Genomic DNA, 26,488 nt, shown 5'->3' with positions numbered 1-26,488 from the left:
AACTGCCTCCTGGGGAGCAAGGACTTTTTCCTGTAATTCTTTTGTACCCTCTGAGCTTTAAAACATTAGGAAGAAAATACTTATATTTTAAAACACACAAGGAAAAAAACCACAGAAACAAAACTAAACCTGCTAGTGGTCCTGAGGGTTACCAGCCCTGAGCAAACACTCCCACAGGTAAGAAGGTGAGGCCAGGGAGGGCCTGCCCTCTGTGCTCACGGACGCGCCCTGCCAGTGACCGCTGACTGAGGCCCCAGGTCCTGCCCACCCAACCCGAGACGCGGTGCTCTGTGCATCCAGAGGGACCAACCACGACGAGGGAGGGGCCCCTCTCATGAGCTCTGCGGGGGCTTGGTGGTCCAGACACCGAGAGCAGCTAGAGAGTCAAAGGCCCAACCAGACAGACACCCGAGTGACGAGCCGCTCCGCCTGCTACCAAACATCCCCCCAAACCCAGAAGAGCAGCGAGGCCTCTGGGAAGTCCCCTATCGCTGGCAGACTGCCCATTAGACAGAGAAGAATGCTTCTGAGATGTTCATGGGTTCATAAGTGATATTTGCATGAGTTTTAAAAGAGAAAGGTTAACTCTGAAGAACTACAAAAAGGGCCACGGAAACTCCAGCCTCCGCGAAGCCCGCTGACCCTGAGGCTCAGACCTGGCCTGTGAGGTCAGCACCTCTGGGGGTGCTGCCACCCCGACCAGGGTCACATGCTGCTGCCCCACACTCAGGGCAGACACACCCGCACACGAGCCCCCCCTCCCAGAGCGCGTACCCGGCCCCCGTAGAGGATGGAGGGGGGCTGCAGGACCCGCCCGGTCACGTCTGTCATCTCGTCTTTGACCAGGATCCCGAACTCCCGGACGTACGGGTCTGTGTTAAAACTCGCGCTTCTCATCTGGGAAAGGGGAGAAAGACAAGACAGAGTCAGAGGCGGCCGGTGCTTCTCTCAGAAGACGGTAAGTCGAAAGCAACTGGGGTGGGTCCCTTGCCCTGGGCACCCTTTACCGATGGGCATCGCCACCCTAAGACTGGCCCCAAGGACATGACACTCACCAGTTTGCTAATCTCTTCTTGCCGATCGGGCGCTGACCTGGCAGTCGCTCTGATCATGGTTGAGGTCTGATTGTCCGTCAACTTTTTTATACATCTCTGACCCGCCACAATGTTACAGACCTACAAAGAAGGCACAGAATCAAGGCATCAGCACAGGGAGTGAGGGATGGGGGGGAAGGGGGCAGCACAGGCTCTGCCTGGGACACACCAGGTCGTCCCCCCCACACACCGGCAGTTCCTGAGACGCACGAAGAACAGCACCCCTGCATGTGCTGCTCAACGGCCAGCAGAACCCCTAAGTGACCCTGCGTAACTCAAACCCAAGTCGGGAACTACACTGGTAAAAAGGCATAGCCTGAGACCACCCACGAGGGCGACTGTGCCCTCAAAATGCTGGAACACAGACCTCCCTGCCCACGGGAGGGAAGCCTACCTCTGGACCACGGCCCTCAACACAGGCGTCATGGACAAGCACCGTGAGGGTACAGCACAGAGAGATCAGCACTCGTGTTTGCTCCAGCGTGGGATCTCCTCCCACACAAGGGATTTTCAAACAAGCCAAGACAGTTTATTCCCTGAGCACTTGCTGCCCTGCGCCAGGGACCTGCTGGGTGTACAGCACACGCTCTCATCTTCGCACCCGAGAAGTACTAAACCCATCTTATTCCCGGGGAAACGGAGGTGTGACACTGTCCTTCATCTGCAGAGGTCCCGCTGGGGCTGGAATGTCACCGTGTAGACCCGGGAGCCCCGGACCAGCCCCGCAGGGGGCGCGGGGACAGACTTGCCTCTAGGGGAAGGTAGGTGTGTTTCTGCTCCTGTCCGACTTGTAAACACGGGAGGTGGGGGTAGCGCAGAACCAGCTTGTGCCTGTCCTTGAAGTACTGGGCCACCGTGCACTCCACTGTCTGCCCACTCTCCTGCTGCAGCGGGAATCTAGGAAGCAAAGAGGTGCCCAGGGCCCGTGGGCACAGGCGGCAGAGCCCGACTGCCCAGGGCTGCTTTCCTGGGTCTGCTTTCCCCGGGCTTGGTGACTCAGGGGGCAATTGATCAGAGCCCACCCCACCCCCGCCGGGGCCACAAACAAATATGCCCTCTGGGTCATCTGGAATACTCGAATCCCTGACCCAGGGGTCGGGAACCTGTGGCTTGCGAGCCAGATGTGGCTCTTTTGATGGCTGCATCTGGCTCGCAGACAAATCTTTAATAAAAAATATAATAACAATAAAAATATAAAACATTCTCGTGTATTACAATCCATTCATTTCCTACTGGTCATGTTCATGGTTGAGGGTGGCTGGAGCCAATCACAGCTGTCCTCCGGGACAACACCAAATTTTTATTGGATAATGTGTAACATACACGGGTCGTTGTATGGCTCTCACGGAATTACATTTTAAAATATGTGGCGTTCATGGCTCTCTCAGCCAGAAAGGTTCCCGACCCCTGCCCTAACCTTTCATTTTATCTCTGCAGTTGAGAAATAAAAAATGCTAACACGCCTACAATATGCAGCAATCCGAATCACACATGTGCACACAGGGGGTTCAAGGCAAATGAAGGGAAGTCCAGATAGAAAGGCCGAGAGGCTTCCAGCCGCCCACAACTGGCTCTGAAAGCTGGTTAGTTAGGAGCCAGGGGTTCCAAAGGCCGGCCCCAGAGAACCCGAAATCTCCCAGGACGGATGAAGACAGGGAGGTGCCTGGGGCACCCACGGCCACTCATGGGTGGGTGGAGGCCAGAGAGGCCGGTATGGAGGATGGGAGCAGGAACAGACGGTGTCCCCAGTGCCCACGTTCCAGGGAATGGCCACAGAATGTACCAATCAGTGCTCACAGGTCCCACAGATCTTACGGTGCAGATCAGGGGTCACATCTGTCACTGCTCCTGAGGGAACACTGAGAACCCAGGATGGCACCCCATCCTCATGGCCCGGCTGTTACTACACAGCTCTGGACACCAAACTGGGAGGTGAAGCCAGGGCAGAGACAGCAGAGGACAGACAGGCCACGCGGGCGCCTTGGCGCATGCGTGGGGCTTGGGGGAGGAGCACCTGCGGACCCACACACCCGCCCCGTCACACGGCTCGGCAGTGGGGACGCAGAACAAAAGAGAGCCCGTCTCTGGCACTGCAGGACATCGGCCGGGAGCCCGTACCCCACCCTCCTCCAGGTGGGGTCCCGTATTTCCTGTCGTTAGGTGGTTTGGAACCCGCTGAGCTAATGGTAAGCTTTGAAATTTTAAAACTGGACTGAAGTCATTTTTCCCAGAAGAGTCGCTGTTCCCGAGCTGGGGCCTCTGGCTGACGAGGGGGGGTCAAGGGGGGCCTCTGGCTGACGAGGGGGGATCAGGGGGGGCCTCTGGCTGACGAGGGGGGGTCAGGGGGGTCTCTGGCTGACGAGGGGGGGTCAGGGGGGGCCTCTGGCTGACGAGGGAGGGTCAGGGGGGGTCTTTGGCTGACGAGGGAGGGTCGGGGGGGCCTCTGGCTGACGAGGGAGGGTCAGGGGGGGTCTTTGGCTGATGAGGGAGGGTCGGGGGGGGCCTCTGGCTGACGAGGGGGGGTCAGGGGGTCTCTGGCTGACGAGGGGGGGTCAGGGGGGGCCTCTGGCTGACGAGGGAGGGTCAGGGGGGTCTTTGGCTGACGAGGGGGGGTCAGGGGGGGTCTTTGGCTGACGAGGGGGGGTCAGGGGGGTCTTTGGCTGACGAGGGGGGTCAGGGGGGGCCTCTGGCTGACGAGGGGGGGGGTCGGGGGACACGAGCCGGGGGAGGCGGTTACGTTTGGTGGCTGGCCGGCCGCCGGGTCACGTTGCAGACACGATACTTCCTCTTCATCTGCCCACAGTGCGTGATCTCCACCTTCAGACCTGGTGACACAGAGCAGCCCGCCTCAGGGTCAGGGCCCAGCCGGTACGGAGCACGTGGTCCGCGTCCCGACTGTCGGTTTCCATAGGAACTGCTGCCAGCCCCACGCCAGGCATCCTGGAGCAGCAGGTCGGGCCAGGCTCACCCACAGGGATGCCTTCCGCCCCAGCGATCCCAAGGCCACAACACTGTTCTTGGAGAGAGGGGACCGTGTGGGCTCCATCCATAGGCCAGCGTCAGCCACCACAGCTTCCTGTGCCTCTTTCAGAATTATTTTTAGCAACAAGTGCTGCTCACGACCTTCAGACGCCCTTGGGAAGAACAGGTGCAGGAGGCCAGAGCCAGGTATTTGAGCCTGGACTGCGTGTACCCGAGTGGCCATCAGGCAGAGCGGGTGTGACAATGCCAGGGCTGTGAGGGTGCAAAGCGGGAACAAAAGTACCTTGCGTTCAGGAAGGTCACAAGACCCCGACTGCAACCACGCTCTGCTCTCGGGAACTGAAATCGATGCCAACCCACCCTCACCCAGACACAGTCATTCCTCTGGGACGAGGACATTTCTTCTGCTCTGTTCAGGGGTCTGTCCCACCGCTGTGCTAATGCACCTGACGGTGACTGCTCCTCCCTGCCCAACACCCACGCAGGAGTCAGAGCGTGCGCCGGGCGGAAAGGGCAGGGTCACGCGGGCACAGGGCACGGGGCAGTTACCCACCTTTGATTTCTTTGGTAAACTTGACCCTTTGGGAATCTGTCAGAGGTTTTTGTTGTTCTTCAATACTTTTAAAATCCAAAACTTCACAAACAAACTCAATTACTGGCTGTGCCTTATAAAACGCGGTTGCTGAGACTGAAGGCAGGAAAAGAGAGACAAGGAGGGACATGACCCGGGGGTCCCACAGGGTCGCCTGACGGGGCCCTCTATCCTCACTCCCCGCAAAGTCCCAGGGCCCTGGGGGTGAGACAGAGCTGCGTGGTCTGTGCCTGGTCCCAGCTGCCTGGCCCTCCCTCCTGCCAGGGGCAGCACTGCGGGCTACAGTCACCCTCTGAGAAGAAACACTAGGTGTGCAACAAACCCCAACATCACGACAACCACAAAGGCTGGATTTCTTCAACTCTCTGGTGTGGACCCCTGAGGTTTCCCACCCGCTGTTGCCACACAGGAGGCAAGGGACCTGGCAGTGGGGTGCCCACTCACCACCCCCGGGAAAACCCAATCCAGGCCCCGTGGACACCAGCCACAGCGTCTGGGCGACGCAGCCCCAGGCCCCCTGCCCACACTTCCAGGGTGGGCCCTGCAGGTGGCTCGCTGCTCCGACCCAACAGGCAGGGGAGACAGGCCAGCGTGACGCAGCCTCCCTGTCTGGACAGGAGCTGTGTTTAGAGCTGGCCACTCGGCCTCTCTGTGGTTTCGTTCCCCCAGCGAGCGCTGCCTCACCCCACAGGGCAGGCTCGGCCCTGCTTACCGTCAATGTTTAGCATCATTTTCCAAAGAGAAGGGCGGACGGACTGATGGAAGCCAAACCAGACCTCTCGGCCCCCACCCAAGGGGTTGGAGCAGCCCTCGGACGCGGTGAAGAAGGAGCGGCCCACGGGTGTGTACCTGCAACGAGACCCCCGAGACCCCGCTGACTCCCAGGCCACAGCTGCCCGCGGCCACCAAGCAGGCGCGTCCATAACTCTGCCTTTCTCTTCTGTGGGAAATGCTGTCACTAGGCACTGAGAGGTGCAGCCTTGGGGACCCAGGGCCTCGCCACAGGGACAGCCAGAGACGTTTCTATGCATCTCACAGGGTGGAAACATGGGAACATGCTCCTGTGAGCCAGGCCTCCAGCTCCAGCGCAGGGTCACGTGGCCACACTGAGAGAGCCGCCAGGACACACTCTGGCTGCAGGTGGCACCGGAGCGCTCCGGGTGTGCCTGCGTGTCCCGGGTCCCCGAGGCCGTCTCCCCACACTGTCATGCTCACGGCCACCCTCACACCCCTCCGTAACAGCATGTGGCCTCCTTCCAGAACTGGGCAGTCAGGTATGCCTGCACGGATAGAGGCCCAGTCTGCCACGTGCAATTGCAGCGGGGCCCACCGGCTGGACGGCCCAGCCTCATGGGTCTGGCTGCCTGTGGCCAAGGACCGTGTCCAGACCAGCACCAGACCTCCATTCCTGTCTCACCAGAAACCACAGGGAGGGGAGGGGCCAGGGCCTCGTATGGGGATGGGAAGGCCACGTGAGAGGGTCACACACCCTGGAGGGGTCACCTGAGGCACCAGCAGCACCTGCTCCCGGGATGTAAAACCACTGAGGACCGCAACAGGGCATTGTGTATCCCGGGGGCCAGGGGAGGGTGCCAACGACAGCCTGTCCTGCAGGCACCCCAAAAGTCTGAAGACTGCAACCACCAGAGCTCCCCTCGAATCTCGCACGGTGCTCCAGCGCCTTTTCTCACACTCACACAGGGACAGAGGGCGCCTGGCCCTCCCCTCGGACCTGACCGTCTGGCCAGCCCCGGGAGCGGTCGCTGTGGGGTTGCGTTTCGCTGTCAGGTGGCACCTTCCCTTGCTCGTCCATCGTTCCTGAGGCTCTACAGTGTGCCACGCACGTGGCAGGAACAGGCCTTGGGAGTTCGTCCAGCCCTTGCCCAGCCAACTGGCAAATTAGGAGCCATTAGAGGGTCCCCTACCCTCTGTCCCAGCACGCTCAAGGGCGGCGCTGCACGGTAAGAAAGGGATCCCGCAGAATAAGACAGAAGTCAGAAGCACACATGGTGTTCCCTGCAGCCCTGAAAGGCTCCTCCCGTGGGGGAAGCTCCGTCACGTGCAGGGCCTGGACACCAGGCCCGTGACCAGTCCCTCCTGCGAAGGGACATGGAAACAGGACTGCGCTCATGGCGCCAGGCAGAGTCACAGGACCGCCTAGCGGACGAACACAAGGAGGGAGGTCACCTTTCTGTGCTCGGCCGCAGGGACCAGGAGTTTTCTCCTCATTAGCACCGCTGTTATTTCCATTATATGAGTCGACAAGACCACCACCGCCTGCCTCCGGGAGCCAGCTCCCCTCACACAGAGTTCAAACCCTCCAGGTGACGCTCGAGGTCACAGGCCGACGGCTCCTGGCTGTCAGGCTCCCCGGCCCCCAGGCCTGGACGGTCCTCACCTCATGGAGGGCAGATGTCTCATGACCACGTCGAGGGCCTGGATCGTCTCAAAGGGGACGCTGGGCAGCCGCCCCGAAAGTGCGTCGTGTAGCGCCTGCAGGCTCACGCAGGACACCCACTTGATGGACACCTTGAAGATGCGGTCCTTCCCTTCTCCCGGCAGCGTGACCTCCAGCTCCACCTGCGAGGGACGAGGGCACATGGTCATATCCCGGCTTCCGCCCGGCGGGGCTGTCGGGAGGCCCGCGGAGGTCAAGCCTCAGTCAGTCCTTTATCCAGGCACAGGTGTGGGCACGCACGCCACACCCTCACGCCCGCCAGCACGGTGGCGACAAGGCCTGGGACGCCCCCCTTCCATGCACGTCTAGTGCTCACAGTGGCGAGACACCACACCCTGCAGGGGCAGCGCCCGCCGGGGCGGCCGGCGTCCCCGGGACGAGGAAGGAGACATGGGTGGGGAGTGGCGGGAGGGCACAGGCTGAGGTGCTCCTGGGCTGCTCTCAGGGGTCCCGTCTCTGGGTCCCTTCCGAGTCCACGGGCTAGCTCCACAGGGACTAAACCAGGGACAGAAAGCCGTCCCAGCAGACGTGTGGTTGGACCAACGGCAGAATGCTCACACCTGGAGTCGAGACGGCCGTGCATCCCACAACGCCGGCACCTCGCCCGTCCCGTTCAACGAGGTCACAGTCGGACGTGGGAAGGCAGCCATGCTGAGTGAGGGTGTGGCGGTGGGACTCCATACCGGGCCCAGCCCTGGGCAGGCAGCTCTGGCCAGCCCCAGCACCAGGACGGAGGACCCACGCCCCCATCCTGAAAACCATACTGTGTCCTGCTAAAACGGGCCCAGCAGTTAAACCAAACCTGGGAGCAACCGGTACGACTTCCTCTGCCTCCTGTCCTAAACGCCGAGGGCTGGCAGGGTGGTCGCTCGGCCTAACAGGACAGACCTCCTCCCGCACGGGGCCTGGGACAAAGGCGGTGGGCGAGTGTCTCCGAAAGTGAGTCGGAGGGGGTGACAACAGCGGCTCTCCCGAGTGAGGGCTGAGGGACACGGTGCAGCCACCTGCCCCACCCAGCCACCAGCGGACACTGAAGGGTCCTCTCTCTCACCACAGAAGTGCCCACAGGACAAAGAAACACTTTACAGAAAGAAAGCACCCATGAGAGAGAAACGGTGGCCCCTGGCTACAGGGTTACAGGGCTAGACAAGGGCGACACCTCACTTCAGTCTCAAACAAGAGACTCCTCTGCACATCACGGATATCTGCCGGGGCTGCACAGATGAGGGTTGGGGTGCAGTGCAATCAGGGGACCCAGGCTCAGCAAACAGTGTGGCTTTAGGCGGGTTCCCTAAACTTAACCCAGAAAAGGGTGAGGCTGGTTGGGACTGCACCGAGAGACACTGGCGCCCGCCAGGTGATGGGCAGTGCACAGGCAGGGCTCCTGCAGGCACGGGGCAGCAGCACATGGGCGAGGGAGACAGATCGGGTCCCTGAGGCCAGGAGCCGTGAGCAGTGGTGTCTGCTGAGTGCCTCAGACCCTGGCAGCTCAGAGTATGATTCTGCACCAGCAGCTGGTTTAGGAGCTGGTTAGAGACGCAGACGCCCCAGCAGCCCCAGGCTGCAGGAAGCACTAGGAAGGGTAAGTTCTTCTGGGGGGGGGCGCTCACATTCAACTCACACAGGACCTGGGAGGCAGCTTCTACACCATCTCCCCAAGATGCAGCTGTGGTGGCTTACGCAGGGAGCCACCACAAGGAAGGACAAAGCAAGGACTCAATTCAGACCTTCTGTCACCCCAGAGGTATCCCCTTAATGTCTACAGGGATGTGTTTCAATTCAAATAGCATACAGTTCCCCCACCCCTTCCAAAGGAAAACATCCCTCTCCCCCCAGTGTGTAATTATAAATATTTACAGACGAAACTGTAAATAAACTCAAGCTTTTCTTTCTAATACAAATTAAACACAAAGCTTTATAATCAATCAATTTCAAATAGCCACCGGTGACTCTGCACGGGGCATTCCTCCCGCGCTGACAGGCCCAGGGCCCTGGTGTTCCCTCACATGAGGACACTGCTCGGCTGCCCCGTGCCAGGCAAGTGTGCCGAGTGTGCCAGGCAAGTGTGCCGAGTGTGCCAGTGCCACCTCTGAGGACCGCCGTGGCCCCTCCAGTCCAGACCCCTTATCAGCATCAGCCTCTCCTCTTATCGGGCCCCACAGCTCCGGGCCAGAACCGCCCGGCCTGCTTGCCGTCCAGACGGGCAAGAGAAGCTCAGCCCTTTTAAGACGATCATTAAAATGTAAAAGAAAAGGAAGAAAGAGCTTGCGGTCACTGGACAGCAGTGTGAGACCCTCTAAGCTCTGAGCTGTAGCCCTCCTCAGGGACACGCTCTAAGAAGCTAGTCCTGTGGGTCATTCTCCCTGAGAACCAGCTTTTCCACTCTTATTGGGCTTGATAAGTTACTTTTAAAGTTTGTATGAAGATTATTTCTTTCTTTTAAAAGTTTATTTATTGATTTGGGGGGGGGGAGACAGAGAAACAGACAGATAATCTGTTCCTGTCTGTACCATGACAGGGGATCGAACCTGCAACCTCTGCATATGGGGACAAGGCTCTGACCAACTGAGCTATCCAGCCAGGGCTGTCTCAAGATTATTTCTGAGCTGAGTCTCTGCTCCCCTACTTATAAGAAACACACTGATCACTCTGGAGCAACCCCCCTGCTGAAAGATGCCCCCAAAAGTGACAACTTACAGGCAGAAATTTTACTACTTTTTAAGTAAAGCCATAATATAAATAATAAGAAAAGATGACTGTGCCTGACCAGGAAAGGCACAGTGGACAGTGTCGACCTGGGGTGCTGAGGTCCCAGGTTTAAAACCCCAAGGTCGCCAGCTTGAGCATGGGGTCATCGACATTATTTCAGGATTAATGGTTTGAGCCCAAAGTTGCTGGCTCGAGCAAGGGGTCAGTGGCTGCGCGCCACCCCAGCCTCTCCATCAAGGCACATATGAGAAGCAATCAATGAACAACTAAAGTGCTGCAACTATGAACTGATGCTTCTCAACTCTCTCTTTTCCTTTCTAGAAAGAAAGAAAAAGAAAGAAGAAAGAAAGAAAGAAAGAAAGAAAGAAAGAAAGAAAGAGAAAGAAAGATAGGTAAGGGAGGGAGGGAGGGAGGGAGGAGGGAGGAGGGAGGAGAGGAAAGGAGGAAGAAAGCAAAGAGAAGAGAAGAGAAGAGAAGAGAAGAGAAGAGAAGAGAAGAGAAGAGAAGAGAAGAGAAGAGAAGAGAAGAGAAGAAACCGAAAGGAAAGGCGACTGTAATAGAAGCAGGACCCCGGGCTGAGGGCCTGCCTGTTAGTTCAGGTGACTCACTGGCAATGGTCACATGTCAGCTCTGTTTCCTGCCACGGTCACACACATGCACCCACACTCGTGCGGACACACCTCTCCTTAGGTCCCCACCGCCACACCGCGCACGCAGGCTCCTGTCTGGTAGTGACTTGTGGCACCTGCGTGGGCCTCTGGGTCACATTTAAAAGCCTAGTGGTTTCAAGACGGTCTCCCTTCCTGTCTCTGGACAAGACAGCTTAACCCTCCACCACTGGAAACCAGGGCCCTGGAAGGCAGTTCTGATGGACCTCAGGGTGAAGCACAGAGAAGTGGGCGACTCCCCCCGGGTGGGCCATCGCCTCCACAGGCAGGACCCCCCCGGGTGGGCCATCGCCTCCACAGGCAGGACCCCCCCGGGTGGGCAATCGCCTCCACAGGCAGGACCCCCCCGGGTGGGCCATCGCCTCCACAGGCAGGACCCCCGCGTGTGGGCGATCGCCTCCACAGGCAGGACCCCCCCGGGTGGGCCATCGCCTCCACAGGCAGGACCCCCCCGGGTGGGCCATCGCCTCCACAGGCAGGACCCCCCAGGTGGGCCATCGCCTCCACAGGCAGGACCCCCCGGGTGGGCCATCGCCTCCACAGGCAGGACCCGCCCAGGTGGGCCATCGCCTCCACAGGCAGGACCCCCCGGGTGGGCCATCGCCTCCACAGGCAGGACCCCCCCAGGTGGGCCATCGCCTCCACAGGCAGGACCCCCCCAGGTGGGCCATCGCCTCCACAGGCAGGACCCCCCGGGTGGGCCATCGCCTCCACAGGCAGGAGCCCCCCAGGTGGGCCATCGCCTCCACAGGCAGGACCCCCCGGGTGGGCCATCGCCTCCACAGGCAGGACCCCCCGGGTGGGCCATCGCCTCCACAGGCAGGACCCCCCCCGGGTGGGCCATCGCCTCCACAGGCAGGACCCCCCCCGGGTGGGCCATCACCTCCACAGGCAGTACCCCCCCGGGTGGGCAATCGCCTCCACAGGCAGGACCCCCAGGTGGGCCATCGCCTCCACAGGCAGTACCCCCCCGGGTGGGCCATCGCCTCCACAGGCAGGACCCCCCCAGGTGGGCCATCGCCTCCACAGGCAGGACCCCCGCGTGTGGGCGATCGCCTCCACAGGCAGGACCCCCCCGGGTGGGCCATCGCCTCCACAGGCAGGACCCCCAGGTGGGCCATCGCCTCCACAGGCAGGACCCCCAGGTGGGCCATTGCCTCCACAGACAGGACCCCCCCAGGTGGGCCATCGCCTCCACGAGCAGGAACCCCCCAGGTGGGCCATCGCCTCCACAGGCAGGACCCCCCCAGGTGGGCCATTGCCTCCATAGGCAGGACCCCCAGGTGGGCCATCGCCTCCACGAGCAGGAACCCCCCAGGTGGGCCATTGCCTCCACAGGCAGGACCCCCAGGTGGGCCATCGCCTCCATAGGCAGGACCCCCCCAGGTGGGCCATCGCCTCCACGAGCAGGAACCCCCCAGGTGGGCCATCGCCTCCACAGGCAGGACCCCTCCAGGTGGGCCATCGCCTCCACAGGCAATACCCCCCCGGGTGGGCCATCGCCTCCACAAGCAGGACCCTGGGGTGGGCCATCGCCTCCACAGGCAGGACCCCCCGGGTGGGCCATCGCCTCCACAAGCAGGACCCCCCCAGGTGGGCCATCGCCTCCACAAGCAGGCACGCTGAGGGACCCGTGCCCGGGGAACTCACCTTCTCCCTCCCGATCGGAAGGGGCATCGCCGTGTAGAGGTTTTTCCTTCCATCGAACACTGGTTTCCGATCCCCAAAGATCTGTGTTTTAAAGTGCTGGACCATATGCTCCACTATTTCCCTGAAACAAGTCAGAATTTGAGCAAAATGTCAGTAAAATCAGACAAATGGCACACAAGGACTACATCCTTCCAACACCGTTTACAAGCAATTTTATAAGCCCCAGGGCTCCTTTTGTAACATGACTTTCAGCTTTCTTCTGTAAAGAGTCAAACTGGAACCTTCTGTGAGCCCATCCCACTCGCTGAGTCACTCAAGCATCAGAGTGTCCTTCCCACCAGCCGCATGCTCTGCACACGGCAGACAACAGAAGCTCCCGGAACTTCCTGGGGCTGCGAGGAGAGGGCCCCGAGGGAGATGTACCGCACATCGACAGGAGAGTCTGCAGGCCTCCCCACCTGGGCACACACAGGACAATCCCCACCCCAATGACACTGAACGCTGGCTCGGCCATGCGCCTTGTTTTGGTCACCCAAAAGTCAGAAGATGTGATGTAAGCAGAGGTGTGCAGGGGGTCTGTGTGGTCGGCGTGGCCTCCTGCAGTCCCCTGTAAGAACAAGCGCAGGGTACTGCTGCCCTTGAAGTCTGGGCTCCAACACAAAGACCTTGAACTCGATGCAGAGCCCAAGTCCAGCCAACCCAGGTGGCCCAGTCACCCCACAGCCCACCTGTGGAGCCACGAGCGTCCTGTGGGGTCTGCTGCACCTGTGCTGCTTGTGCCTCAGGCACTGAAGAGCAGATACACCACGAGCACTAGGATGCTCCAGGCACCCGGGGACCAGGTGGCCCGGGCTCAGCAGACACAGACTCACACTCCATGGTGGTGACCAGAGACCAGGGCTCCCGGGGACCACGTGGCCACGCTCAGCAGAGACACAGACACACACTCCGCGGCAGTGACCAGAGACCAGGGCTCCCGGGGACCACGTGGCCGCGCTCAGCAGAGACACAGACGCACACTCCGCGGCAGTGACCAGAGACCAGGGCTCCCGGGGACCACGTGGCCGCGCTCAGCAGAGACACAGACGCACACTCCATGGTGGTGACCAGAGACCAGGGCTCCCGGGGACCACGTGGCCGCGCTCAGCAGAGACACAGACGCACACTCCGCGGCAGTGACCAGAGACCAGGGCTCCCGGGGACCACGTGGCCGCGCTCAGCAGAGACACAGACACACACTCCGCGGCAGTGACCAGAGACCAGGGCTCCCGGGGACCACGTGGCCCGCGCTCAGCAGAGACACAGACACACACTCCGCGGCAGTGACCAGAGACCAGGGCTCCCGGGGACCACGTGGCCGCGCTCAGCAGAGACACAGACACACACTCCATGGTGGTGACCAGAGACCAGGGCTCCCGGGGACCACGTGTCCCGGGCTCAGCAGACACAGACTCACACTCCATGGTGGTGACCAGAGACCAGGGCTCCCGGGGACCACGTGGCCCGGGCTCAGCAGACACAGACGCACACTCCATGGTGGTGACCAGAGACCAGGGCTCCCGGGGACCACGTGGCCGCGCTCAGCAGAGACACAGACGCACACTCCATGGTGGTGACCAGAGACCAGGGCTCCCGGGGACCACGTGGCCTGGGCTCAGCAGACACAGACGCACACTCAGCAGCAGTGACCAGAGACCAGGGCTCCCAGGGACCACGTGGCCCATGCTCAGCAGAGACACAGTCTCACACTCCATGGTGGTGACCATGGACCACTTGGCAGCTCAGCTGGAGGGAGGCACTGCCATGTCCCTGCTCCAGGAGAACCCACTTAACAAGTCTGCCGGCATTTTGGGGATGTTTGAGGCATTTCAACTCAACCCACTACATGAATACCTGATCTCTTTACACACAGTGCCAGGAAGGCTCAGAGAGGAAAGGCCCAGACTCCGGCCTGGCCCCCGGGGTCTTCCTAGAGCACACAGGGAAGGGTTGATACCATCAGAGGTTCAAAAATCTCAGCCGTTACCAGGAAATGGCAGCTCCCGGGACATGGCAGATGGGGGATGGAGGCTGGTGACAGGGACAGAGGGGCTGGGACCTGAGCCGGCTCTGCTGCAAGGGTGTCTCCCCGGCAGAGAGCTCTGGCCACCTTTCCAGAGGCAAGAATCAAATTCATTCCGTTCCTTTTCCAGAATATGAGGGAAGCTGGCCTAAGCAGGCTTTCGGCATTCAGACTGGCTCTGCCCAGTCGACCTTCAACTGTGCCAACCACAGGAGCAAGTCCCCAGGGACCCAGCCAGTCCTGCCCCAGCAGCCGGTGCCCAGGGGTTCCCGGAGCAGAGGGAGACTCGACACGTCTTCTTGGACGCTGCCACCGGGAACGCACCGGGCCTCCGACACCAACGGCAGGTGCAAATTCCGAGAACCTCCAGCCAGCCCCCACCTCCGCCATTCCTGACCACTGTGTCACCGTGTGCCACTCGGGGCCACCTGAGCACGCCACCTCCAGACCACTGTCTCCAAGCTCCAAGGGTTCCATATTCATGGTCAAGATCTCAAGATCAACCTGAGGTCCAGATGGCTCCCCTGGGAAGTTCTACCCACATTCCAAGGACAGACCATCCCCCCAAACTCAAATACAGTGCGGCCAGAACTAAGAGGGCACACGCCCCAACCCATTTTATGAGACTAGCGAAACTTTTATCTTGAAACACCACCAAGGTGATCATGGGCCAATCCCACTTATAAACCCAGATGTAGAAACAAAGCAGTAACAAGTGGAGAAGAATACAGTGTGCCAATGCTGGGCAGACACCAGGAGTAAATATCTTTATTTATTTATTTATTTATTTACTTATTTTATATTTTAGAGAGGAGAGGGAGAGACAGAGAGAGATAGAGAGGAAAGACAGAGAGAGGGAGAAAGGGGGAGGAACTGGAAGCATCAACTCCCATATGTGCCTTGACCAGGCAAGCCCAGGGTTTTGAACCAGCGACCTCAGCACTTCCAGGTCAACGCTTTATCCCACTGCGCCACCACAGGTCAGGCCCAGATACCAGGAGTAGAAGGTCCAGTGTAACACGAGGAAAGCAGTTGATGAGAAGTAAATGCAGAGATAAGGAGACCCTAACCCTACAGAACTTCTGAAAGAAAGGAGAGAGAAAGATCATCGTGAACCCTGGAACAAAGGTATTTAGACCATAAAAAGTACTGAATGTAAAAGAAAACAATAAAAACTGAGATTTCAGAAAAATTAAAAACTGTTACTATTAAAAGATACTTTTGTGAAAAGGAAAAGGCAAGCCACTGGCCAGGGGAAAATATTCCGAAATGGTGTATCTGACAAAGGAATTGCATGTATAATATATATTTTAAAAATTCTTACGATTCAGGCCCTGGCCAGTTGGCTCAGCGGTAGAGCGTCGGCCTAGCATGCGGAGGACCCGGGTTCGATTCCTGGCCAGGGCACACAGGAGAAGCGCCCATTTGCTTCTCCACCCCTCCGCCGCGCTTTCCTCTCTGTCTCTCTCTTCCCCTCCCGCAGCCAAGGCTCCATTGGAGCAAAGATGGCCCGGGCACTGGGGATGGCTCTGTGGCCTCTGCCCCAGGCGCTAGAGTGGCTCTGGTCGCAACATGGCGATGCCCAGGATGGGCAGAGCATCGCCCCGTGGTGGGAAGAGCGTCACCCCTGGTGGGCGTGCCGGGTGGATCCTGGTGGGGCGCATGCGGGAGTCTATCTGACTGTCTCTCCCTGTTTCCAGCTTCAGAAAAATGAAAAAAAAAAAAAAAAGAGAGAGGAAAAAAAAAATTCTTACGATTCAATAAGACAAACAATCCAACTTTTAAAAATGAATAAGTCACTGGCTTGAGCCCAAAGTCACCAGGTTGAACAAGAGGTCACCAGTTTGGCTTGAGAGGTCACTGGTTTGATCTGGTCCAATCCCCAGTCAAGGTAGGTATGAGAAGCAATCAATGAACAACTAAACTGCTGCAACGAAGAATTGATGATTCTCTCTCTCTCCCTTCCTCTCTCCCTCCTTTCTCTATCTAAAAAAAAAAGGGGGGGGGAGGGGGTAAAAGATCTGAACAGACATAGCACACAAAAAAGATATACACATGGCCACTCGTAAGGACACGAAAAGATTCCATCATTAGTCATCAGGGAAATTCTAATAAAAGCACAAAGAGACACCACTGTACACCCACTAGAATGGCGGACATCACAGACCCACCACAGCAAGGGGCGCAGAGGAAGGCGAGGACAGGGAACTCACACTGCCGCTGGGAATGTGAAATGATACAACCACTCGGGGGAAAGGATGGGCTGTTTCTTATAAGGTCAATTATATACAAGCCACACTGCCTGGCAATACCTGATGATGGCTCAGGAGAAATGAGCACACACAACCACTCAACGCCGTGTGCAAATGTTCATAGCAGTCCTGAACCGGAAGCAGCCCAAATGTGCATCGACTGGCGAACGAACGAGCAGCGTTAGGACGGAGTAGGTTGTTCTGTTTGTGAATTACTAGTGCACACAGGACAGCTGCAGCTACAGGCTCCAGGGTTCTGGCCTGACAGGAGCTCCTCACAACAGCAGAGGAATTCCTGGGAGATCTGGCTACACGGATGGTTGTGTTTGAAAACACAGGTTTAAATTATTTTATTACACGATGCAACCTAACGTCAATAAATAATGTTACGCATCTATGTTTCCAGAATCAATGGCCACCCTGCACCTTAGCCTGCCCTTCACCTTGTCCTGGCTTCTAGAAGAGCCTGGCCCCTCCAGTGGTCTCAACCTTGAGATGAGAGACGAGAAGCCAAACCATCACGATCCTTCCCACAGGTTCCAGCGAGGAACGGATTTGCCGCCATTTAAACGTGTAGGAATGGGGGGCAGGGGACAGCTAGTTCCATGTGGAATACACAAACCTTTCCTCTGGGGGCTGGAAACACCATGAGATGTTCAAAGACAAAACAGAACCATGTTCATGGACCATAATACTCAACTCTCCTCTAACACATTCATTCTTTCAATCCCAAGCAAGATCAGAGGGGTTCATTTTTACTTGATGGAATTTAATGAACTAATTCTAAAATGTATTTGGAAATAGGACAAAGGCCAGCCAGTACACTCTCGAAGAGGGTCAATGTGGACACATGGCAGTGACAGAGATGGTTTGCCCTTGGAGCTGATACAGATGGGAGACCTCGGGACAGAACTGAGAGCCCAGAAAAAGACCACGGGCATGTGGACATTTCATTTACGGCAGAGGTATCAGGAGAGAGAACAGAGCTGTGGCAACTAGGTACCTGGCATTCAAAACAACAAAATGGCGCTTATGCACTGGAAACATTTGTCTGTCCTAATGCTTACCACCCACTCCCACAAGCTGTGCGGGGGCAGGCATCGCCCAGAACATCCAGCACCTGGCAGGCTGGCACCCCAGGGGCTCAGCAAGTATTTGTTCCAACGAGGAGGCTAAGAACCACCCTGACAGATGACAAAGCAACCAGGCCACCGCACAGACCGGGCAAAGGCATCTGCCACCCACACGAGGCTCCCATGCCTCACGGCCCACCTCTGTGGAAACGGAGATGCTACCGCCTACACTGTGCCCTGCACACAGGAATCCTACTGCCGAAGTTTCATCATGGGATGGTAACTAACTAAAACGTGGAGGCCTTTCCCTCCATCGACACAGACCAACTCGAAGACAGATCTTCCTTCTTTCTTCCTTCCCTCCTCCGTTCGTCTCTTCCTTCCCCTGCCCCCCTCCCTCCCTCCCTCTCTGTTTTAATTTGGGTAATGAATGGATAACATAAAGTGTGCCACTTCAATCACTTCCGCATGGTAGTACATTCACACTGTCGTACAACCATCACCACCCTCCATCTCCACAAGTTTCTCTTCTTCCCCAACGGAAGACCGGGCCCATTAGACACTGGCTCCCCCCGGCTCTGCCCAGCTCCAGGGACTTGACTGACCTGCTGCTCCTCAGCAGGGATGACCTGCCTGGGGACATGCGATTCTTGGATTCGTTCTTCCTGAATGTCCAGTTCAGCCATCGGAAAGCCACGTTCCTGCACATCCACTGGGTCTCTAGACAAACACCGTTACTGAGTGCGACTGGCTCTCACCTGACGGATGCTGCCTTAGAGAGCAGCTCCCATATCAACACGTGGAGTAACAGTGACCGTGGCAGACAGGTCAGCACATCCTCTCTGCCGGGCACCCTCGTCCACAGGGACACGGAGGCACACAGCCACACAATGGCACGAGGCAGCAACGAGATGCAGAACCGCCTGCCTCCCTGTCACGGAACAGCTTTGCTAACCCAGGGAGACTGGCACGCTCTGTATTAGCCTGTTTTTTTTTTCCATAATTATGGGAAGTTCTCTTCTAAAAAAAGGCATCCTTTCATTAATTTCTAATCACACAGGTTTTGCAGTAATACCTTCACACTGCAAATCTCAAATACGAATAACGCTTCAAGTCTAACTGGACCACCTCCGCATCTCCATCCCTTCCCCAGATGCAGCAAGATCGGATCGTTTTCAAACCGATGCATCCGTGTAAACATAAAAGTACATAACAAGAAACACACTGTATTTTCATTTCTTAAAGCGTACGGCACCAAGCACACGGCCCGGGGCTCGCTCCCCTCCCACTCTGTCCGAGACCTTTCCCTGTCGCTATATGCCAAGTGCTCATCAAGGCAGCAGCAGAGATGCCACTGCATCACGTGCTGTGACTGAATAGTAAACCACTTAGGACAGGGCTGCCTGCGTTCCAGGGCTCAGTGTTAACACTCACGCTCCACTGTCCGTCACACTGTGGACATTTCCCTACACCTCACAATGTTCACTTACCTACCTTTCCCTGGTTGACACACAAATGACTTCTCTTGCTGGCTTGCTTTCTGCCTTTATAATATTAGACATCCTGTGCACACCTCTTTGGCAACTACCTTTTAAAAAGCTGGGGCCGAGCCTGACCAGGCGGTGGCGCAGTGGATAGAGAGTCGGACTGGGATGCGAAAGACCCAGGTTCGAGATCCCAAGGTCGCCAGCTTGAGCGCAGGCTCATCTGGTTTGAGCAAAAGCTCACCAGCTTGGACCTAAGGTTGCCGGCTTGATCAAGGAGTTACTCGGTCTGCTGCAGCCCCACAGTCTAGGCACATATGAGAAAGCAATCAATGAACAACTAAGGTGTCGCAATGAAAAACTGATGATTGATGCTTCTCATTTCTCTCCGTTCTTGTCTGTCTGTCCCTACCTGTCCCTTTCTCTGACTCTGTCTTTGTAAAAAAAAACAAAAAACCATAAAGAGCCGGGGCCGTGCGCCCCCCTCTAGGAGACAGAGTCTGAAGTGCGCACAGGCTACGGCAGTCCAGCCCCCGGGCCTCTCCCATGCCCAGGCGCACAGCGATGGCTCTGCGGGCTCTTCGGAGGCCACCTGACGGAGCTCAGGAGGAACAAGAGGAAAGGGTGGTTGCAAGGAGGAGCACACCTTCTTCTTGGAGCCCGTCCGGGCTTCTGAGCACAGCACTGCGAATTCTGACCCATCGGCCAGATTTCCTGGTGCCGGTGGCAAGGCCTGCAACAGCCACAGCAGCACAGGGTGCTGGCTATGGGCGTGGCCATCCCTGGGTCCACGATGCTGGGGGCACCCGGAGAGGGCGGACCTTGGCTTGTACTGAGTCCGGGCCACACACCCACTCAGGGAGGGGTGAGACCGAGGGCTCGCGGGGGGCGGAGGCACCGTGACTCATCATGACGCATGCAGCTGGCTCTTTGGTATGTGACGGCAGCCTTGTCTCGCCCCGCACAGAGCCTCTGGGTTGGCACTGCACAAGGCGTGGGGACCTCAGAAGGGACCCTGTCTCTGCCCTACAGGGAACGCAGTGCGGAAGAAGAGACAGGTGAGAAGGTGGCGTGTTTGGAACTGTCCGGACAGCCTTACTCCTGGGGGTCGGGGGGGACAGTCCACAGTCTGAACTGAGTCCTTTTTTCCTGACTCTCATTCTGCTCTGAGCCTCCCTCCGCCAGGGCTGACCCGAGTCCTGCTGACTGTGGGCCTGACCCCCTCTTCCCCACGAGGGACAGGAACTGGTCTGTCCTGTCCACCGCTGCACCCCCAGTGGCAGAGCAGCTACCCCACGCGTGGAGGTTTCCAGGATGTTGGCCGGCTGGCCGCATGGCTGGCAGGAGGGACTAAGGCTGGGCGTCAGCACGTAGGTTTCGCCAGCGCGAACACGTGACCCCAACGTTTTCCTACACTGTTTTGATTGACCATAACTTTGAACCAGGAACATCGCCAAACTCCACCAGAACTGATAGGAAAATAAGGAGCCCTGAGAGCTAACCAGGCAGCTACTTCCAGGCTGGCTCCAGAGCCAGGGCCGCCGCACGCCTGCCAGGGTGCCAGCCGGCTGGGGCCCTGGAACACAGCGCAGGCCCCGCCTTGGCAACTTTCTGTTTGACTGGAGGCAATTTCCAAATACCAGGTCACTTTTAAACCTGTGGGTGTAGCTACACAAAAATGCACAGCACAGGGCGGCAAAGACTCCAACTTGAATCACCATCCACCTTTTGCTGTTGCCAGATAACAAAGCCTCAGTCACACCTATTTTCATCAAAGAAAGCTTTCTTGTTCGCCGCGGTGATGGTGTAATAAGAGGCCAGCTGCCACCACCCCGATCGCAAGCCCGGAAAGGTGCCTGCTGGTCCGTGCCCTCACCCCAGCCGAGAGCGCACCCCCGCCCCAGACGCACGTCGTTTCCGGTACGAGGGAGATCAGAAACAAACTAGCTCATTCCGGGGGCCTCCCAGAGCGCTCAAAACACACGGAAACATCGCAGAAGACCCTCAAAAAACAGAGCTGCTTAAACCAGCTGTGCCCAAAGTGGTTGTTCAGAAGCACACTTGAGGAAGCACATACGTAAAGGGTCCTGTGTAACTGTGAAGCACTGCCTGTTAGGAGACATATCTTTTGGAAGAGGTAGAATTGGTGGGTCAAAGGGTATATGCTCTTCTTATTTTTTAATATATATACCAAATCACCTTCTAAAAAGTCTGAATTAATACCCAAGTATTCAGTTTCACAGGTTAAGGAACTGAACCCCCAAACACTCTTACAAAGGCTGTCTGTCGGTCTGTCACCAGGAAGAACGTCACAGCCAAGAGGACCTGATAGGACCCCAGCACAGACCGGGTGATCAGCTGGGTTATCAGGACGCATCGAGAATTCCGTGTCTGACCACGGTAAAGTAACTGCGTTAGTCTTAGCCTCCTTTCCCCCAAACGCTACAGCCCCAGAAGGAACAGGAGGCGGCCGTTTTGGCACTGGACAACAGGCCGCTTCGGACCGTGACTGCTGTGACTGTCGAGGGAAGGGAACCTGAGGCAAGCCAGGCATTCACACTGCCATGGGACCATTTCCAAACCACAGAACCGGGGAAGGGCGCTAGCTAGAGGGTGGCAGTCCCATCACCCAGAGGAGACGGGCGCGTGGGGGCTAGAGAAACCACACCTGGGCACGTCAAAGCCAGACTGCAGAAGACAGAAATTAAATAAAAAATACTCAGAGGTAAGAAGACAAATTACATACAAAGTAAGTACAAGGAGACAATGAAGGGTCTGGGTTGGACAGCTCAGTTGAGTAGACCATCATCTTGAAATGCAAAGGTTGTGGGTTCGATCCCCGGTCAGGGCACATACAGGAGCAGGTTGATTTTTTTTTTTTCTCTCTCTCTCTTCCCCTACCTCTCTCCCTTTCCCTCACTCTAAAACCAATTAATAATATTTAAAAAAGAAAATGAGTTGACATTTCCCCAGACTCGATTAGGATTAAAAGTCAATGTAAAGACATTTGCAGCCTGACCAGGCGGTCGCATATTGAACAGAACATTAGTCTGGGATGCTGAGGACCCAGGCTCAAAACTCTGAGGTCACCGGCTTAAGTGAGGGCTCATCCGGCTTGAGTGTGGGCTCACTGGCTTGAGCAAGGAAGGGGTCACTTGCTCTGCTGTAGCCCCTCCCCGATTAAGGCACATATGAGAAAGCAATCAATGAACAACTAAGGTATCGTAATGAAGAACTGATGCTTCTCATCTCTCTCCCTTCCTGTCTTGTCTGTCCCTATCTGTCCCTTTCTCTATCTCTCTCTCTGTCACATACACACTTTTATTTATTTATTTATTTATTTTTTTATTTATTCATTATAGAGAGGAGAGGGAGAGACAAAGAGAGGGACAGAGAGAGAGAGAGAGGAGAGACAGAAGGGGGGAGGAGCTGGAAGCATCAACTCCCATATGTGCCTTGACCAGGCAAGCCCAGGGTTTCGAACCGGTGACCTCAGCATTTCCAGGTTGATGCTTTATCCACTGCGCCACCACAGGTCAGGCACATACACACTTTTAAAAAAAGACATTTGCAAGGTGTTGGGGGGGGGGCTGTTAATTTAGAATTCAATGTCCGACAAAAATACCTTTCAAAAATAGTAAGAATCAGTGGTAGAGCGTTGGCCTGGCGTGCAGGAGTCCTGGGTTTGATTCCCGGCCAGGGCACACAGGAGAAGCGCCCATCTGCTTCTCCACCCCTCCCCCTCTCCTTCCTCTCTGTCTCTCTCTTCCCCTCCCGCAGCCAAGGCTCCATTGGAGCAAGGTTGGCCCGGGCGCTGAGGATGGTTCTATGGCCTCTGCCTCAGGTGCTAGAATGGCTCTGGTTGCAACAGAGCAACGCCCCAGATGGGCAGAGCATCGCCCCCTGGTGGGCATGCCGGATGGATCCCGGTCTGGGCATATGCGGGAGTCTGTCTGACTGCCTCCCCGTTTCCAACTTCAGAAAAATACAAAAACAAAACAAAACAAAAAACAAAACAAAAAAACAAAAAAAATAGTAAGAAAATAAATTCATTTACAGGTTTAAAAGGACTCTGAGAGGATTCCCCACTGTCAGACATGCATGAGGAAGGCGGAATCAACAACAAACAAAACAGAAAAATCAACAAAGTAGTTGTGTCTGTGTGAAGATGAAGCTAATTGATAACACCTGCAAACCTGATGGAGAGAAAATGCAAATTTAAAACATCAGGATAAAGCAACAGCTTTCACTCCGGGTCCTGCAAACAGCAACAGAATCCCATGGCCGACGTTATGCCCAGTCAATGTGACAACTGACGTAAAACACGCAGGTTCCTTTGGAAGACATAAACTACTAAGACTGGTGCAGAAACGGGGAAATCTGAACAGCCAAATATCTGATAAAGAAACTGTATGATGCACTTCCTGCAGAGAATACACCAGGCCCAAATGGTGTCGTTGACAAATTCAGTCAAACATTTAAGGAACTGTATCAACCTCACACTTGACATTTTCAGCGCGTGGAGGACACGGAGTACCTCCTAGCTTCCTTCCCACATGTCCCTGACACCGAGGCCTACAGGGAAATGCAGAGCGATGTCCTTTAGGAGCACAGACAGAGCACAGCAAAGGCTAACATTAAACCCAACAATGTATGAAAAGGGTGTGCCGGAGCTAAAGATATGTATAAAATAGTACATCGTGACTCCCAGAAAGTCAAGCAGATTTAACATTTCCCCCTTCAAAAAAAAGTAATTTACCACCTTATTGGGAGGGGGTTCAATAAGAAAAACTGCATGATCACCTCAATAGAAACAGAGAAAGCACCGTATCAACAGAATTCAACACCCTATATGAGGCTAATTCTCAGCAAACTAGGACGAGAGCTCCCTCAGTCTGACGGGGTCCCTGTGAAAATCCCAGGATGAACATGATGTTTTACAAGTGAATGAAAGAAGAGATGCTGCCCCCCCCCCCCCCCCCCCCCCCCCCCCGCGGTCGGGAACAAGGTAAGGACGCCTGCTCCCTGGGTGCTGCCAGCATCGCCTACGCTGGGTTTCTCAGCCACCACAGCAAAGCAAGTCAAAGAGTTAAAATGCTCTAAAAACTGGAACAAGAAAAGTAAAACCAACTTAATTCAAAAACAATGAAAGCAATTTTCACATCTTTATTGTAACATTCACACGGCATAAAATCCATCCACTTGAAATGTGCAGCTCGATGGTGCTGGTAGATGACAAGTTTTTGGCAGTCATCACCACCAAACAAACCTAAAACACCATCATCACCCCAAAAAGTGACCCCGTACTCATTAGCAGTCACCCCACCCACCCTTCTGGAAAATGAAATTTTAAAATACAATTTACAAATAACAACATAACACACTTAAGAATAAGTAAAGTGAAACACCTGTCTGTCAAACATTATGAACAGCGCTGGCCGGTTGGCTCAGCGGTAGAGCGTCGGCCTGGCGTGCGGAGGACCCGGGTTCGATTCCCGGCCAGGGCACACAGGAGAAGCGCCCATTTGCTTCTCCACCCCTCCGCCACGCTTTCCTCTCTGTCTCTCTCTTCCCCTCCCGCAGCCGGGGCTCTATTGGAGCAAAAATGGCCCGGGCACTGGGGATGGCTCTGTGGCCTCTGCCTCAGGCGCTCGAGTGGCTCTGGTGGCAACATGGCGACACCCAGGAGGGGCAGAGCATCGCCCCCTGGTGGGCGGAGCGTCGCCCCTGGTGGGCATGCCAGGTGGATCCCGGTCGGGCGCATGCGGGAGTCTGTCTGACTGTCTCTCCCTGTTTCCAGCTTCAGAAAAATGAAAAAAAATAAAAAAAATTAAAAAAAACCAAAAACATTATGAACAACGGCTAAGAGAAATGAAAGCAGACCTAACTAGAGAGGACGTCCCGTGTTTATGCACTGGAAGATTCAAGTGTCAATTTCCCCCAAATTTATCTATAGATTCAAAGCAATCACAATAAAAAAAATTCCAAGGGGCTCTCTGGTAGTTAATGAAGAAATCAATTGATTTCCCCCCTCCAGGTGCCAGTGCCAATCAACACTGAAACATTTTTGAACAGACCCTCAACCTCACACCATATACATCAATTTGAGATGGACTGCAGACCTAAACATACAAGCCAAAGACTGCAATTTTGGTTTAAAAAATAAAAAGAGAGCCTGACCAGGCAGTGGCGCAGTGGATAAAGCGTCAGACTGGGATGCGGAAGACCCAGGTTCGAGACCCCGAGGTCGCCAGCTTGAGCGTGGGTTCATCTGGTTTGAGCAAAAATTCAACAGCTTAGACCCAAGGTCGCTGGCTCAAGCAAGGGGTTACTCAGTCTGCTGAAGGCCCATGGTCAAGGCACATATGAGAAAGCAATCAATGAACAACTAAGGTGTCACAATGCGCAACGAAAAATTAATGATTGATGTTTCTCATCTCTCTCTGTTCCTGTCTGTCCTTATTTATCCCTCTCTCTGACTCTCTCTGTCTCTGTAAAAAAAAAAAAAAAATTTTTAAATAAATAAATAAAATAAAAAGAGAGAGAGAGAATCTTTGTTATCTTCAGGTAGGCAAATATCTCTTAGAAAGAACCCACCACCTAAAAACCATTTTCAAAATTTGAGAGCTGGATGTCAACAGAATGATAAATTTCTGGTCATTAAAGACACCATTAAGAAAGTGAACTGGCAAAATTCAGACTGCACAGACACAGTCCCAGTACAGACGTGCACCCAGAATGAATTAAAAACGCCTGCAAATCAGTAACAAAATGACAGTCCCCAAGGAAGGGAAAAGACATCAACAGACACTCTACTAGGAACAGTATACGGTGTAACATTATATCATATAACACGTGAATATAATCATGGATCTCAGCACAGGAGAGGTGTTGGACATGCAGTTATCAGGAAATGAACACCGAAACCGCAGAAGCCGTTCCACGCCCACTGGAACAGCAGGAATCCAAAGGACTGGCCACACCAAGACGGAGGTGACAGAGCCGCTCTGGTGAACCACCTGGCCGTCCTACACAGCGACAGCTACACACCTACCCTTCGGTCCAACAACTTCTCTCCTCGTTATGTACCTAAGAGAAATGAAAACATTTTGCCCACAGAAAAAGTCTTGAGACTCCCTCTTTCCTCTCTCTCTCTAAAGTCAATAAATTAAATCTTAAAAAACAAAAAAAAGAATGCTCACAGTACTTTTATACATAAAAGCAAAGCCTGCAGAGCCCAAGCATCTAAGAGAAGGATGAATACATAAATTATGAAATAGTCATATCATAAAATGTTCTTCAGCAATAAAAACGGGAAGCTATTAATACAATAATGCAGGTCCATCTCACAACCATCCCGCTGGTGAAGGCAGGTGAGGACGAAGGGGGCCGGTCTTGCAGGCTGCTGCGCGTCTGTGTGCACGGGTAGGAAGGGAGCCTGCAGTGACACAGGCCACAGCCGTG

At 55.7% G+C, this 26,488-nt stretch overlaps 1 protein-coding gene across 3 annotated transcripts in view; it reads right to left on the bottom strand.

Moving 5' to 3' along the window:
• The window catches only part of AGO2 (argonaute RISC catalytic component 2), a 100,296-nt gene that overhangs the window by 29,331 nt on the left and 44,477 nt on the right, over window positions 1–26,488 (bottom strand). For all 3 annotated transcript variants that reach the window (XM_066265603.1, XM_066265601.1, XM_066265602.1), the window contains 8 exons: window positions 12,154–12,274; window positions 7,067–7,248; window positions 5,381–5,517; window positions 4,630–4,764; window positions 3,832–3,919; window positions 1,844–1,991; window positions 1,056–1,175; window positions 775–897 (listed from right to left, as the gene is read on the bottom strand). In XM_066265603.1, coding sequence (XP_066121700.1) covers window positions 775–897; window positions 1,056–1,175; window positions 1,844–1,991; window positions 3,832–3,919; window positions 4,630–4,764; window positions 5,381–5,517; window positions 7,067–7,248; window positions 12,154–12,258 — 1,038 coding nt within the window. In that variant the 5' untranslated portion in view covers window positions 12,259–12,274. The remainder of the gene's footprint in view (window positions 1–774; window positions 898–1,055; window positions 1,176–1,843; window positions 1,992–3,831; window positions 3,920–4,629; window positions 4,765–5,380; window positions 5,518–7,066; window positions 7,249–12,153; window positions 12,275–26,488) is intronic.

Source organism: Saccopteryx bilineata, chromosome 3, assembly GCF_036850765.1.
Source record: "Saccopteryx bilineata isolate mSacBil1 chromosome 3, mSacBil1_pri_phased_curated, whole genome shotgun sequence".
NCBI classification, from domain to species: Eukaryota; Metazoa; Chordata; class Mammalia; order Chiroptera; family Emballonuridae; genus Saccopteryx; species Saccopteryx bilineata.
The sequence above is the reverse complement of the archived record's forward strand: the minus strand, read 5'-3'. Positions and strand labels throughout refer to the sequence as shown.